The sequence below is a fragment of the Populus alba genome, chromosome 18, assembly GCF_005239225.2.
Source record: "Populus alba chromosome 18, ASM523922v2, whole genome shotgun sequence".
Taxonomy (NCBI): domain Eukaryota; kingdom Viridiplantae; phylum Streptophyta; class Magnoliopsida; order Malpighiales; family Salicaceae; genus Populus; species Populus alba.
This window is the reverse complement of record NC_133301.1, coordinates 10207978-10221702: the sequence shown is the minus strand read 5'-3', so window position 1 is coordinate 10221702 and position 13725 is coordinate 10207978. Positions and strand designations below refer to the sequence as shown.

Below are 13725 nucleotides of genomic sequence, written 5' to 3'. Positions count from 1 at the left end.
GACTCACTAACCCTAACCCAAACCTCAAATCGTAACTCTACCTTAAACATGCAAGTTACTTAACCATTAAAAAAACTAACACTAATCCAAATTCTAAACACTAGCCCTAAAACACTAAACACTAACCTTAGCCCTAACTAATCCCTAACCTTAAACCTTTAATCATAAAACTATTCATAACCTTAATCAAATCCATAACCTCAAATCATTAACAAAAAAAAAAAAACTAACTTTAACAAATCTTAATTGTAATTCAAACATCAAATCAAAGTTGTGTCAATCCATTTTGTTCCGGTAAAAATGGTCGGTATACCTTGTACCATTTCAAAAAGTAAAACAAAATATAATAAATTTTATCTTGCTAAGGATTTTGGGTTATTCTAGATTCTTACCCAAATTCTGACCAAGATGTTTCAGGATTACTTCACTCATTCTGTTCTGGATAAAAGTTTGATAAAACTAAAAAGTCATGGAATTACTATGATTGGACAAATAAGAAAGAAAAGTTCATGTAAGAAAACAAAAACAAAACAACAATATAAGAGATCCACATTAACTCATTGATTGATGTAATATCCATTGTCTTCTAGTTGTTTAGTTGTAAGTGTGTACTATGAGAGTGAGGAAAGTAAATCTTTGATGAGTCCTACCAATGTTATATTCTTCATGCTAGAATGACTTCTTTTGTCATAATGGTAACTATTAGTTACCATGATATATAATGGAAAATGATAATAAGTATTGCAAAGTTTATAATCCAAGGAAAACTTTATATTGCATGCTCCATCTACGAACTCATTGTTCTTTTAGAAACATATGGATAACTTATAGAGACTTCAACGACCCCCTCTAATAAGCAAACTTCTATCTTTTATTGAATAATTGATTGATGCTTTTTTGTATTAAAATATTTTACTTTCTTAATATTTTGACATTTAATCTGTATTGAATTACTTTAAGTTAAAATTCTATTTGGTATTGACTCTTGACTATTTATAAATATTTTAAAATTTAAAATTATATTTATATGTTTGACATTATATTTGTATTCCATAATTTGAAGTTAATTTATCTTTAAATTTGAATTGTAATCACATGTGTATATGTGTGTGTGTGTGTGTAGGACCTTAGAATTGAATGTTGAGATACTCTAGAACCAAAATTTATCATTCTAATAATAAAAATGAAATGTCAACCATAAAGGAATTGATAACCTTGCATCAAACATTAAACACTAACCCTAAAATACGTATTCCAAACCTCCAACTCAAAAAACTAAACCAACCCTATATCCAATCTCCGAACCTTTAATTAAGCCTAAAATGTTAAATCTTTTGTTGATGTGAAATTAAAGACTACTAACCCCGTTTAGATTGAAAATTTAAGCACGTTATTATTAAAATCTCTTTTGAATTTAGGGTGAAATTTGTAATAACTATCATCTTTCACCTATTTTATTTTTCATCCTAATTTAGAGTAAATTGCATAAAAACTATATCTTGTGCAATGTTTTATTTTTTATAATTCATGTGTTTTTCAAGCAACCTATAATCAATTTTTTTGGATTTTTTGTGAATTTCATAATAATTATAATTTTTATAGCATTTTTGTTTCTTGTAATTAATTTTTTATTGAGCATATTATAATCAAAATTTCTTTTGGATTTAGGGTGAATTGTATAATAACTATATTTGTTTGCTCCTTTTGTTTTGTAAGTTCTTTGATTTATAACAAGTACTTAATGATTATTGGGTTTGTTAATAGCATAACACATCAATTTTTACTTGTTTCACTCGTAAGTGAAAAACTCAATAATATTCAAATTAAAACTAAACTAAACTCAACAAACTATCCTATTATCTTCATTCACATGGTGATTTGTAAGATTTTGATTTCAAATTCTAGTACCTAAATTAACTTAAAAAAAATCTTAATCTCAACCTTAACTGACCTAGAAAAACTACAAAAAAAAAAAATAATATTACAAATATACTAAAACACATGTAAAATAAAATGCAAACCCATAATTAACAAAACAACACAACATAATACATCAATAATATATAAGAAAATCTATCTATTTACGCTTAAGTTATCTACTATTGGATGGACCGAGTTTATCAATTGCACAACTGCCTCCTATTTGAGTGGTTTTATTCTCAGCCATGACATTATCAAAACAACAACGTCTTGTGATTTAGGTGTCATCTCTTTGTTTTTATGGTGGAACGTGTATATCTCACATCATCATTGCTCAATCAATGCATGCAAAAAGCCATGATCAAGTTTGATATAATGCATGTAACTTATATAGAAAAAACATGTCTGCATCACAAATGGCTTCACACATTCATGCAATTTCAGAAGCTTATATTGCCAATAATAAATCTTACTCTTATACTGCAATACAACATGTCATATTAAATAATTGTTTGATATTGTTAAAATGTTATTATACTAATCATATTGTTTGTAATTTACACAACAGGTAAAATATACTTAAAGTGTGTTTGGTATTGTGGTAGCTATTGTGGTTGTGGTTTGAAAAAAGTTATTTTATAAAAAGTACTTTTAGTTGAGGTTGGTTTGAAAAAATAGGTGTTTAGTTAAAATTGTGGTTGAAATTGAGGTTGAATAAAAAGTAGTTTAATGTGTTTGGTTAATAATGGTTTTTGAAATTGAGGTTATAAAATAATTTTAAAAAATATATATTAATATTGATGGTTTTTAATTTAACTATTGTAGATTTAACTATTACTATTACAACATGAAATAAATAATACTTTATATAAAATATTTTTTATTGGTTCATTAAACTATCTACATTTTCATCATGTATGAAATACATCCGATAAGGACTATAATTTTTTTGGTTTTTTAAGCACGCAACAACATCAGGTAAAATATAATCAAGAACAAAATTAGGATTGCGATCAAATTCTGCAAATGCTATGTCATCAAGTGATCTCTGTCTTATTTATGTTTTTCATTGAATAATGTTAAACACTAGTTTTTCAAATAAAACATAATTAAAAAAATAAAAAAATAATTTTTATTTTTTATTTTATTGAGTCGGACCTGGTTCAATGCATTTTGAGCTTTTGACTGGACTCAATCCGGCCAGAATTGGTCCGACCGGAACAGCATGCTACACTGTTCATGCTAATTAATTCATTCTATGAACATTGCGCAAGATGAACAAGGTAGCATGCTATAACATTTTAATTATAAAGCGTTCTGGATTCAAGCCAATTTGTTGTTTCATGATTTTTCTTCTTCACATCAATTAATGGTTTTTGGTTTGTAATGTTTCTTCTTCTTATGGGTGCACCATATATGTCTGTAACTGCTTCCAAGGTTGGGCAATGGTGTATTATTCTCGGCGCAATTGACCAAATGCAGGACCCCTCATGTTAAAGGCATTCCCAATGCCTGCAGGCATGGTAACAGTGTAGCAACGAGAGGCAAGAAGCATAAGAGAGGCAGGAACGCAGCGAGAAGCATGAAATTTCAGCTTCAACAAAATAGCGTTTTCAACGCAGATAATGGTAGGGTCCACATATAAAAATCACGGCTGATTTTATAACCAAACACTTCAATGCAACTGTTACACACTAAACGCAGTTACAAATGCCTAGCCAAACGGATTCTTACAATGTTAACAAATGCATCCTCTAATTTGTGTTTTTTCTGTACCTACAAGACAAATGTATCAATAAGACCTGGAGGTATGTATTGTGACTCCCTCTTTCCATCAAATGAATTGGATGTTGACATACTAGAAAAGTCAGCATTATAATATGAATGCCTTTTGTGATGAAGAAGCAACTTTTGGAGCATGTTAATTCCCTTTATAAAAAGAAAGTCCACCATATCACGTGCACGATATTCTATGTAAGTGCACTTGTATGATATAATTTAATATTCAATTAATACAATTTTGTAAACAAATTTTTTTTTAAAAAAAACATAACAAGAAAAGGTTAATAGTAATAACAAATTGCATAAGAAGTGATATTAACATACCTATGTTGTTGCACATGACAAGTTTTCTTATTATGACATGTCTCATTGCATATGTCATATATATAATGGTTTATGTCCCTCCATTATATCCATCTCTTTATGCAATCGAGTGGACATCCGCTGAGCACGCCCGAGTTTCTATCTAGATAGGTTTGAAGGGATTTCAGACCTCTGTATTTCTCAGAGGGTATATCGAAAACTTGTAACCTGTATGTGAGTTCTGAGTGTTTCATGTAGCGGTTACAACCTGGGATGGAGAACCGCAACAAGAAGGTTCATGGTTCAATTACTACGCATACCGGCAAATCCATTTTGTTCGTTTTGCATGCAAAATGAATGGTAAGATTCTTTTTAATTTTATCTATTTTTTAATTATTGTTTTATATGAAAATATTTTACTAATAACAATCTTATATTGCAGGCTATTGTTATTAGACGCGAACTAAGACCGATGAAGCTTTTTGTAGAAACTCATATATGAAATGATGATCATCGAAAAACAGTGCAACAACTTATGGATAGTCGAGCTCAGAAGTTCATGGTAAGTTGGATTTCAACAATTTTCTTCTCAAGTTATTATTTTTTTAATTTCACTTCCTATTTTTTTTTTCTTCAGGTTACATATACTACTTGATTGCATGAAAGATACAAATATAATCCTTTGACCCATCTGGAACTTGATGCAAATTTAATGGTTGGAGATTGGATCGTTTGGTGGATCCAATAAAAATCGAGTTTATGATATCTTAAACACTACAACTGAAGATTTAAACTACAACTCTTAATCTCCAGAGTTCCAGGCACTTGTACGAGAACAAGCTCAAGCTCAAACGACTTGGCTTTCTACTAAGACAAAACAACTTAGGTTATTGTACATGAAGCTATTGTCAAACATGGGTGATATATGTGGTCCATCTCGTGCCTCATCCGATCCTGGGAAAGATCTGCATTTGCCTCTTCCTCCTTTAGCACATGTCCTATAGATGTATTATATTCAAATTGATAATTTTTAAATTTCTAATAAATATTTGATTTTTTTATTTAGTTTTATTTATTTTAACTTTTTTCTAGCTAGTTTTTTATTTTAAAAAATATTAAAAATAACAGATAAAATAACCAACGAACTAATCCGTCAGAAAGTTCGAGAGAGTTGAAAAACATTACATGGAATGCCACTCATCATTACGGATGGAATCACCTACGAACTAAATCCCTTAATTTTTTTTTTTTAAAAAAACATTACATGATCTTGCCACAAATAATATATAATAATCACCAATGGTTTTTGCTAGTTAATAATATGAGATAAATCATTGATAGAATTATAAACGGTTTTATTTGTCAGTGATATGACACAATCACCAATGAAATGACCAATAGAATGATGCTAATAATTTTTTTTGTTTGATGTATTTTTATGTAAATCTATTGGTGTTAATATATATAACCGACCAAATGTTTGACACAATATAAATTATGAACATTTTTAACAGCCTCCTCCAACAGTCTAGTTACTATCACTGGTTCTTCCAGCAACAGCTCTTACTGTAACAGAACTAGGACCGTCAACTCCAACTGTAGCAGCGGGAATCCCCTCCCCACCCTAGCCGGAATGGAGGAAGAACTTTCACTGGAGACATTAGATGTTGCAGATGGTTGGGTTGGTCCGACCAAGAAAGCCATGGGAGCAAGGGGCTCGAAAGCTTCACTTTACTTAACCTTTTTAATTTTAATAAAGGGGCAAGCAACCAAATACCGTAGATTTTTTTATTAACATTAATTGTTCATGATTTTATCAGTGAATATTTTTTAACAAAATTAGTTTTTAAACAGTGACAGGATCAGGTTACTATTACCGGCTCTATACATTTAGGCGAAGGCGATAGAACATTCTGTTAACAAGCAATCTATTATCTTTCTCACGGGGGGGGGGGCGATCTTGGTTGGATGGGTTAATAATGACATTACATTGAGGAATTTCCATGACATTTTATCTCTTTCATGATGAACAAGTGAAGGTGACTAGCCAATTCCTCTATAGGAAAGCCTTGGAAACGATACCGTTTTCTCATAATCTCTTACCCGAATTAGATATTCAACACTAGACTGATTGTGCACACTGACTTAAGTAATTGAAATTTTGATGATTAATTCTGGATTCTAATGTCTTTTGAGACAACAATGATGACGACGGCGACGATAAACTTTATTTTTTATTTTTTTGTCTTCACTAATCTTTTCTTTGATTGACATTGATAAAGCTCTTTTACCATTATATGCATATAAGGGGGAATGTTATGCATTTTAAAGCTGTAACACTGCCTCTATATTAAAGTGACCACCTTTATTCCGAACCATAGTGAAAGCAAGGAAATGCACCCAGCAACTTATGTATACCATCACATCTGCGCACTGTTCTATGCTACTCATTTCTAGTTCTATGTGTATTATAATATATAGTTTTGTTTTTATTTTTTGCAGCAGGTTCTTCTCGAAAGGCAGAGATCATTAATATAGTATATATACTTTGATCTTTAAGGCATGACATGTGATAAACAATGGCTGCTCCTTTTATATAATGATATAACATCCAAAAAACATTAAAAAACAAAATAAAGTTTCTTACTTTGCTACAGCTTGGAGATAAAAGTTGAAAATCAATGGAAGCATGAATCTACACTGTTAATACACCATCAAGAATTTACTTTCCCCGTGTGAAACATGCCTCCTGACCCCTTGCAATGAATTGGGAGATTTTATAAAGTTCAAAACAAGGGATGCTGAGTGTCTTTTGCAAGTATTTTCAAGACTAAAATGCCTCCATTGAGGTTCTTGTGCTTTTAACGAAACAACTTTAACAAAGGTGACATCTCTCTCCCAATAAGGCTAGCTTCAATGAATAAATTTCTATGTTTTCTAGATAACCAACATCGCTGATCATTTCTCCCCCTTTCAGCAGAAACAAGGCCAGCTTCAAAGGAAGAGAGCTTTGCTTTTTTGTGAAACAGATCACCAGGGAAGGTGAGAGATCACGAGTAAAGGGTACTGAGAGGCAGCCAGTGTGCTTACTTTTCGGGTCTTCTTACTGTTGCTGATATTAAATTCTTAGCTAATTGCTTAAATTTTTCCAATATTGAGTGTTTTCTTAACATGATATTATTATATTCTTAATCACTTAGTTGGGAGTTTGAATCCTATTAATTAGAGCATCACGTAACAGCTCAACTTCTCAGTCGAGAGCTACTTGTGTATGGTTTGTACGAAATACATAAAACCTGAAAGTCAATTGCCTATTTAGGCTATAGAGTTGAAGCTGTGACATGGCAATGAGATTTGCAATGGGAAATAGCTAGGCTCTATATATTTATATATTGGTATATATATATTTGTAATCCCATTATATTTGTTAAATTAGTGTTTTTAATATGATATTAAAGTTTTGATAACTAAAACAATCATAAGTTTGAATCTCATTATTTCTATTTATTTGATAAAAATTAAATACAAAGTAGTATGAGATTGTGTAAGTCTTAAGTTTAAAGAGCTTTCAATTAAAGATATATATTTAAAAAATAATATAAATCATATGTTAAATTTTATCTAATAATTTAAAATTTAAAATTGAATTAGTTATTTTTCACTAATATGCATTTTCTCTAGTTTCAATTATGGATATGTCATTGAATTTCAACATCAATCTTTCCTCATGTAAGAGAAATTAGACTATAATTTGAACCTAATGAATTTGGAATCTAGTACTAGCTAGTTGCAAGTGTCATTTATGCACCCACCTGATTAACAGTGCACCGGTTATCAAAGTGTTATAATCAATCCATTCCAAGCTCAGTTTTCCTTGACAATGCATAAATTTTTCACACAGGAAAAGAAATTACGTGGAGATTCCAAGGTCGTCCATCACTTTTTCGTCAAATGGACAGCTCTGATATTTAATCACCCTTTTAGTACCAGGTTTAACCTGTTTTATTCTTATTGATCTCTCTTTTATCTTCTTTAATAAAGTTAATTAGTGCTATTGAACAAAAGGGGGTAAGAGAACAGAAGCATTCTTCATCCTATGAGATAGATATGTTTCATCAAGGAAACTGTGATTTGCTAGATGCTGACTGGTAGACATGAACGAAAGCAAGAAATATTCTGGATGATTACTATAATTTTCTCGTTTCTTTGACATTTCATGAACAAGAAGAAGATTTCATTTTCTTAAGCAGAAAGTGAATCCATGATCTTTAATTACACAATTAAGATCCCTTTCAAATGAAAGTTCAACATAATTTAAGATCCCTTTCAAATGAAAGTACAGGCTCTTTCATATCACCATTTCCTACCTTGTGGTGCAGTTTTCCACAGCCAAGCCAATCATCATTATAACTTCCAATCAACAATTAAGAGCATAAAAAGAATCCTCGATTTTAATTGGCAGAAGAATGATGATTAAATTGACAATCTGAGCTCCAAATCTAGTTCTTGAGTGTCACTTGCTTCAGAATTTTGACTGCTAGAGCCCATTGAGCTACTTCGGTGTTTCTTGCTCTTTTTTGGCGGCGTGTCCTAATTAACAAGAGCATGAAAGAGATTGATGTCAAAACATGATGCATCACATTACCAGAATCCTAGCTTGAGAATCTTATTCTACGTAGAAATTTATGGAGGATAAAGGCATTAATTACCTCAGCTTGTAGTGGCAAAAGGTGTCTAGTTGAATTTGGCTGTGCATAATGTTGAGCCTCGTGGATGCCATGTCCGGAATTCCAACTAATGTATAAAGAAATTAAACACATTGATTCATTAGAAACCTAGCTAGTGTAACCAAGGTTGAGCAAACTTCCAAGGAAAGACATGAAAATCTAGACCTTGCTTCAAAAAAGCAAGCCCTTATCTCTATAATTAAATCAAATTGCATAGGAGACAAATTACCTTGCTGCAGTTGAGGGTTGAGAGTCGCCATATCTGATATTCGTTCCATCATAATCACCGATCCCCATCTGCAATACCAGGTAAGATTGGTGATTTTCGGACAAGGCATATTGTGGGAAAGCAAATGTCAGACTAATTAATTTAAGCTCCTCCTCCTTGCCACATGATGAGAAAAGATGAGATGGTGTGGAGTATTCATATATATATTTAACAGGCAAGGAACTAGGGTTTGTGTAAATGAATAACTAAACAAATTAAGCTTTCGAAACAATACAGAAACAAGAATAAATGAAATAAAATCAAGCTTCCAAGGGGAACAATAAGATCCCTTGAAGAGTGCTTGTACAGGAAATTATTTTGAAATTGGAAGCATGTCCTTCACAATTTAATTCGAATTAAGCAAGACTTGGATGATGATGGAGAGGACTACTTTCAAAACGTTAATGAAAATCCAATTGGTTGCAACTAAATTTGTTCTTCTTCTTCTTCTTTCTATTGATGGACACACACGATTGATTTCCCATTCAAGATGTGATCACCTCATATATGTAATTTTGACTAGAATGAAATTTAGGGTTATCAATTCTATAAATAAATAATTCAAGAAAGGAAGAGATAAGGAAAGCAAGTTCCTATACCATGGTGTGGGGGTAGCCATAGGAAGCCGAGGTTGCTGCTGCTGATGAAGAATAAGAAAAAGAGGAGGATGATGCTGATGAATAGCCTGTTTGCACTCTTATATCCTCCTGCACGCATATCAACCAACATACTTGTATATCAAGTCCATACTCCACAAACTTCTACAAACCCTATAAAAACTGAGCTTAATTACATATATCAGTACTGATCAAGAGAGAGGCGGAGAGGGAGAAGGAGAGAGATACCTGCTGGTTGAAAGCTGTAGGGTAAGGAGTACTGTGAAGGGAGGGATGGTAATTACAACCCATTTGGCCATGTAATCTGATCTTCTCCAATTGAGCAACACCGAGGCCTCTCTGCGGTTGCTTAGGCTTGTCTGAATTGCTCTTCTTGCCTTTCCTTGAAGAGCCACCTCTTTCATTATTTCCAAAGTTAGGCTCTCCAAAATAACCGCTATCCATGATATTCTCCTCTCTTCTTGCTTCTTAATTTGCGGGAGAGAGAGAGAGAGAGAGAGAGAGAGAGAGATGATGATGTGAGCTGTGCGCAAGAGAATTGAGGTACTGTGTGTCTCAGCTTTGCTTTGCAAATCCCAGAGCTTTCTCTTACTAGAAAAACAAAAACTTTCTGCAGGCAAACTAGTGCTGAGGAATCGGAGATCTCCAAGACCCTTTTTAAGCTGTTTGATACCCTAGTAATTATTGCATCGCTGGATCAGATTGTGTGCAGATTTATTAGAAATATATACTTAGATTTTATGCTCCCCTCCCTCCCCGTCTCTCTTGCCTCTTTTTTAGAACTCCCATAAATTGTTTTTATATTACAATCTTGAATGACCATTTCTATATTATACTATTGTAGCTAATTACTTAATTTATTTTATTTTCTCTGGTTATGCACTTTGTAGGCTATAGGCTTTTTGACATTGATGTTTAAGCTGTTTTTTTATTGTTAAAATTTGATGATTTTTTAATTAACTTTTTATGTTTTTAAATCATTTTAATTTAATAAATTGTAAAAAATAAAAAAATATTATTTTAATATATTTATTAAAAAATAATATTCATGACACTTGCCTAGCTACACTTAGCATGACTTGAAAGCGATTGTCTTTCTTTAGCGTGTTTAAAATTCTAAAAATCTTTGATTAACCATATCACTAGATGCTACTTAACGCGCCACTATAGAGCGTTCCTAATTAATTAATTAATTAATTAATGGATCGGGGACTAAACTAATACAGCATTTTCTAGAATCTTTTTTTTTCTTGTTTAATTAAGTTGCAACTCAAAGTGATAATTAAATTAAAAGGTTAATCTCTCATTAAAAAAAGAAAATTGATTAAATTATCTCAACTTGTAGTGATATACAATACATATAAACTTCAACCCAGTAATTAATTTAGAATTAAGCTTGGACTAATACTGTCTCAAAAAAAAAAAAAAGATTAAGAATGAACTCACTATACTTCTTGAATTTGGCTTCCGCATAAGGACATTCATAGAACATCAGCAAGGAGCATGACCCTTTACTTTTTTTTATAAAAAGAATTGCTTTCATTTTGTACTTGTTTAGCTTAGATTTAATTAAAATATTGCTCAACTTTATCTCATGTTCTTTCATATATATATATATATATATATATATATATATATATATATATATATATATATATAACACGCTCTCCAAAGGATGGTGGGGGTTAGAATTGCATTTATGGTGGTATTGATCTAGTAAATAATTTTTTTTTTTTTTGGGGGGTGACTATGGTGGTCCCATTTGGGAGGCATAGCTGACAAAACCCTAAAAAGCCCCAGCTGTAAAAACTGTGTTAAGCAACTCATTAAATAATAATTAAACAATAAACGTTTTATTCCATTAAGAGCATAGGGAGACCAAATCGATTTTAACCATTATAGATTCAAGAAATCTTGTTTGCAGCTTCTAAGGGATTTCATTGTAATGATCAGAGGGGAGATTTCTCGGCATTCTAACCCAAAGTGGCTATGATCATTAATATTCTCTAATCTTCTATTTCTTTGAGCGTTTTTCATGAAAATGCCTTGAATGCGAAAGATATATGCTGCTCGAAGGAGTCCAAAATCCCCGTATTTAATTAAAATCAGTGGGAAATTAATGAGATGCTAACTAAATCATTTGTTTTTTAGCTGAAGATCGTGGTAATTTTGAAGCAGATTAGTGTATATCGTGTTATGAAGTGGGTAGGGAGGAACCAAATCTAATCGAGCTGTTTAACGCATGATTTGTGGGTCATAGGTTATGAGTTGTTGTGTGGTGGAAAGTGAGAATCCTCCAATTTTCTTAAACAGACATGTGAACTCATGCAATTACCCGAGACCCCACCTATCCCTTCCAATGACACTTCAATTTCTTTTTATATATAATTAAAATCAAATCATCTGTAAATTATTGGTTAAATATGATTTCGAAAAGTTTATATAATATTATTATATTATATTCCATGCCTACCCTCAAAAGTTGCTAAATTAAAACCTACTCCACGAGTTCACTAGCACGCATATATCCCCTTGATTCTTAAATTAATAAACCATATCGCTTCATGGTGTTGTAGCCCTCAACTTTGATTTTGACCACAAAATGAGGCAGCAAGATTCAACATGTACATGAAATATTGATTTGCCAGCCTATTGTACATGTTCAGTTCTTAATAAGTTATCTACATAAAAGAATTGTGGATTAGCTTGAAAGGTTTTATCCTCTAGCACAACTATATATATGGCTAATCTGAAATAATATTGTCTTTCAAGGGAGTATTCGTAATCTTAATTCCTATTTTATCTTGATCTTTCATTGTCTATCTTATTGGACTATCATAGGACTTAATGATATGGTTTTGATTTGTTTTTTTAATTTTCTTTTAAAAATTTTCTCAATATAAGTTTTCTTTTCATGGTTACTGTCTAAATAATTATGTTTTTTAATAAAATCGATGATTATATATAAAATAATATTGTTAAATAATTGATGAGCTCAATTACATTGTGTGATTTGATTTTATATGATACAATGTTTTTGTAAGCCAAAAAAAAGAGGTAATTTGTCTTAGTTAATCAGTAATATTAATTATGATAATTAAAACTAGATGGACTAATTAAATTGAGCTCAATATTAGTTTGTGGCAAACATGGCAGCATGAGATTGGAGAAGTCGAATATATTGATCACACATGCATTGAATTTAACAATATTCACGGTCCAAAGTCAAATATATATTAGGGTATGGCTATTTTATATTAGTTAAATTATGGATCCCAACTCCTTAGGTCTCTTGCCCTTATAAAAATGGGCCTCCCATCACTGATTTTTGACACAAAAAAACATATTATACGCCAACTTTTTTGACGCTGCATTTAAATCCAGTACCACTCGCTTGAGTCCGCATTTCCGTGTAAAACTATTCGATTACCAATGCTTGAGGCAACCTCTGAGCAACAAAGTCTACTTTGAAAAGGAAAAGAAATACAATACTGTTTTTTTAATATATATATATATATATATATATATATATATATAAAATGTGTTGATTGTTATTAAATTATGCCGTGAATCAGATGATTCACATACCTGCCCCATAGACGTTTGTCATTATGTAATCTAATTATTCATATATATTACGCACAGTTACTACCGATGGAGTTATTATTCTTTTTTCTTTTTTTTTTGATGGATTTTCTCAAGGAGAGAGCCTGTACGAGAGCTCAAACAGCATGCTTGGGACCTCTAAATACTCTTTTCGAGATCTCCTCTCTTCACCATCGATTAATTTATCATCCCATGTGGATGTAATATGAGTGAATGCACGTATATGTGAGCAAGGGAGATAATAAAAGAAGGGATTAGGTGTGATTTGATGAGTGATCTACTCAACAGTATCATATAATATATGGAAAGGAAAAAATAAAAAGGAAAAAAGAAGAGCAAACTAGACAAAGTTTAGTGGAGAGAGATGTAGAGAATATCATATCTACTGTAGATTGTGGGCACATGCAAACTCTTACAGAACAAGCCAGGGTGCACTATATTACTCCACATGATTTACAAAGCAAGTATATATGCATAAACAAGTCCCTTGGAAAACGCTGTC

General features: G+C 31.6%; 1 protein-coding gene across 1 annotated transcript; it reads right to left on the bottom strand.

Annotated features, from left to right (window-relative positions):
- Nucleotides 1-8189: 8189 nt before the first annotated feature.
- On the bottom strand, nt 8190-10393 carry LOC118051640 (protein SPEAR3). The gene is made up of 5 exons (XM_035062340.2): nt 9846-10393; nt 9600-9707; nt 8962-9029; nt 8715-8799; nt 8190-8595 (listed from the first exon to the last, which is right to left on the bottom strand). Exons 1-5 carry the CDS (start codon nt 10059-10061, stop codon nt 8479-8481), a joined length of 594 nt encoding a protein of 197 aa, XP_034918231.1. The 5' UTR covers nt 10062-10393; the 3' UTR covers nt 8190-8478.
- Nucleotides 10394-13725: the final 3332 nt, after the last annotated feature.

What these genes read in the sequence shown, in the direction of transcription:
- LOC118051640 (XM_035062340.2), bottom strand. Translation starts at nt 10,061, where the DNA reads ATGGATAGCGGTTATTTTGGAGAGCCTAACTTTGGAAATAATGAAAGA. An exon ending in CAACCCTCAACTGCAGCAAG is followed by an intron (nt 8,800 to 8,961) that starts GTAATTTGTCTC and finishes TTTATACATTAG; the next exon opens with TTGGAATTCCGGACATGGCA. An exon ending in TTTTGCCACTACAAGCTGAG is followed by an intron (nt 8,596 to 8,714) that starts GTAATTAATGCC and finishes CTTGTTAATTAG; the next exon opens with GACACGCCGCCAAAAAAGAG.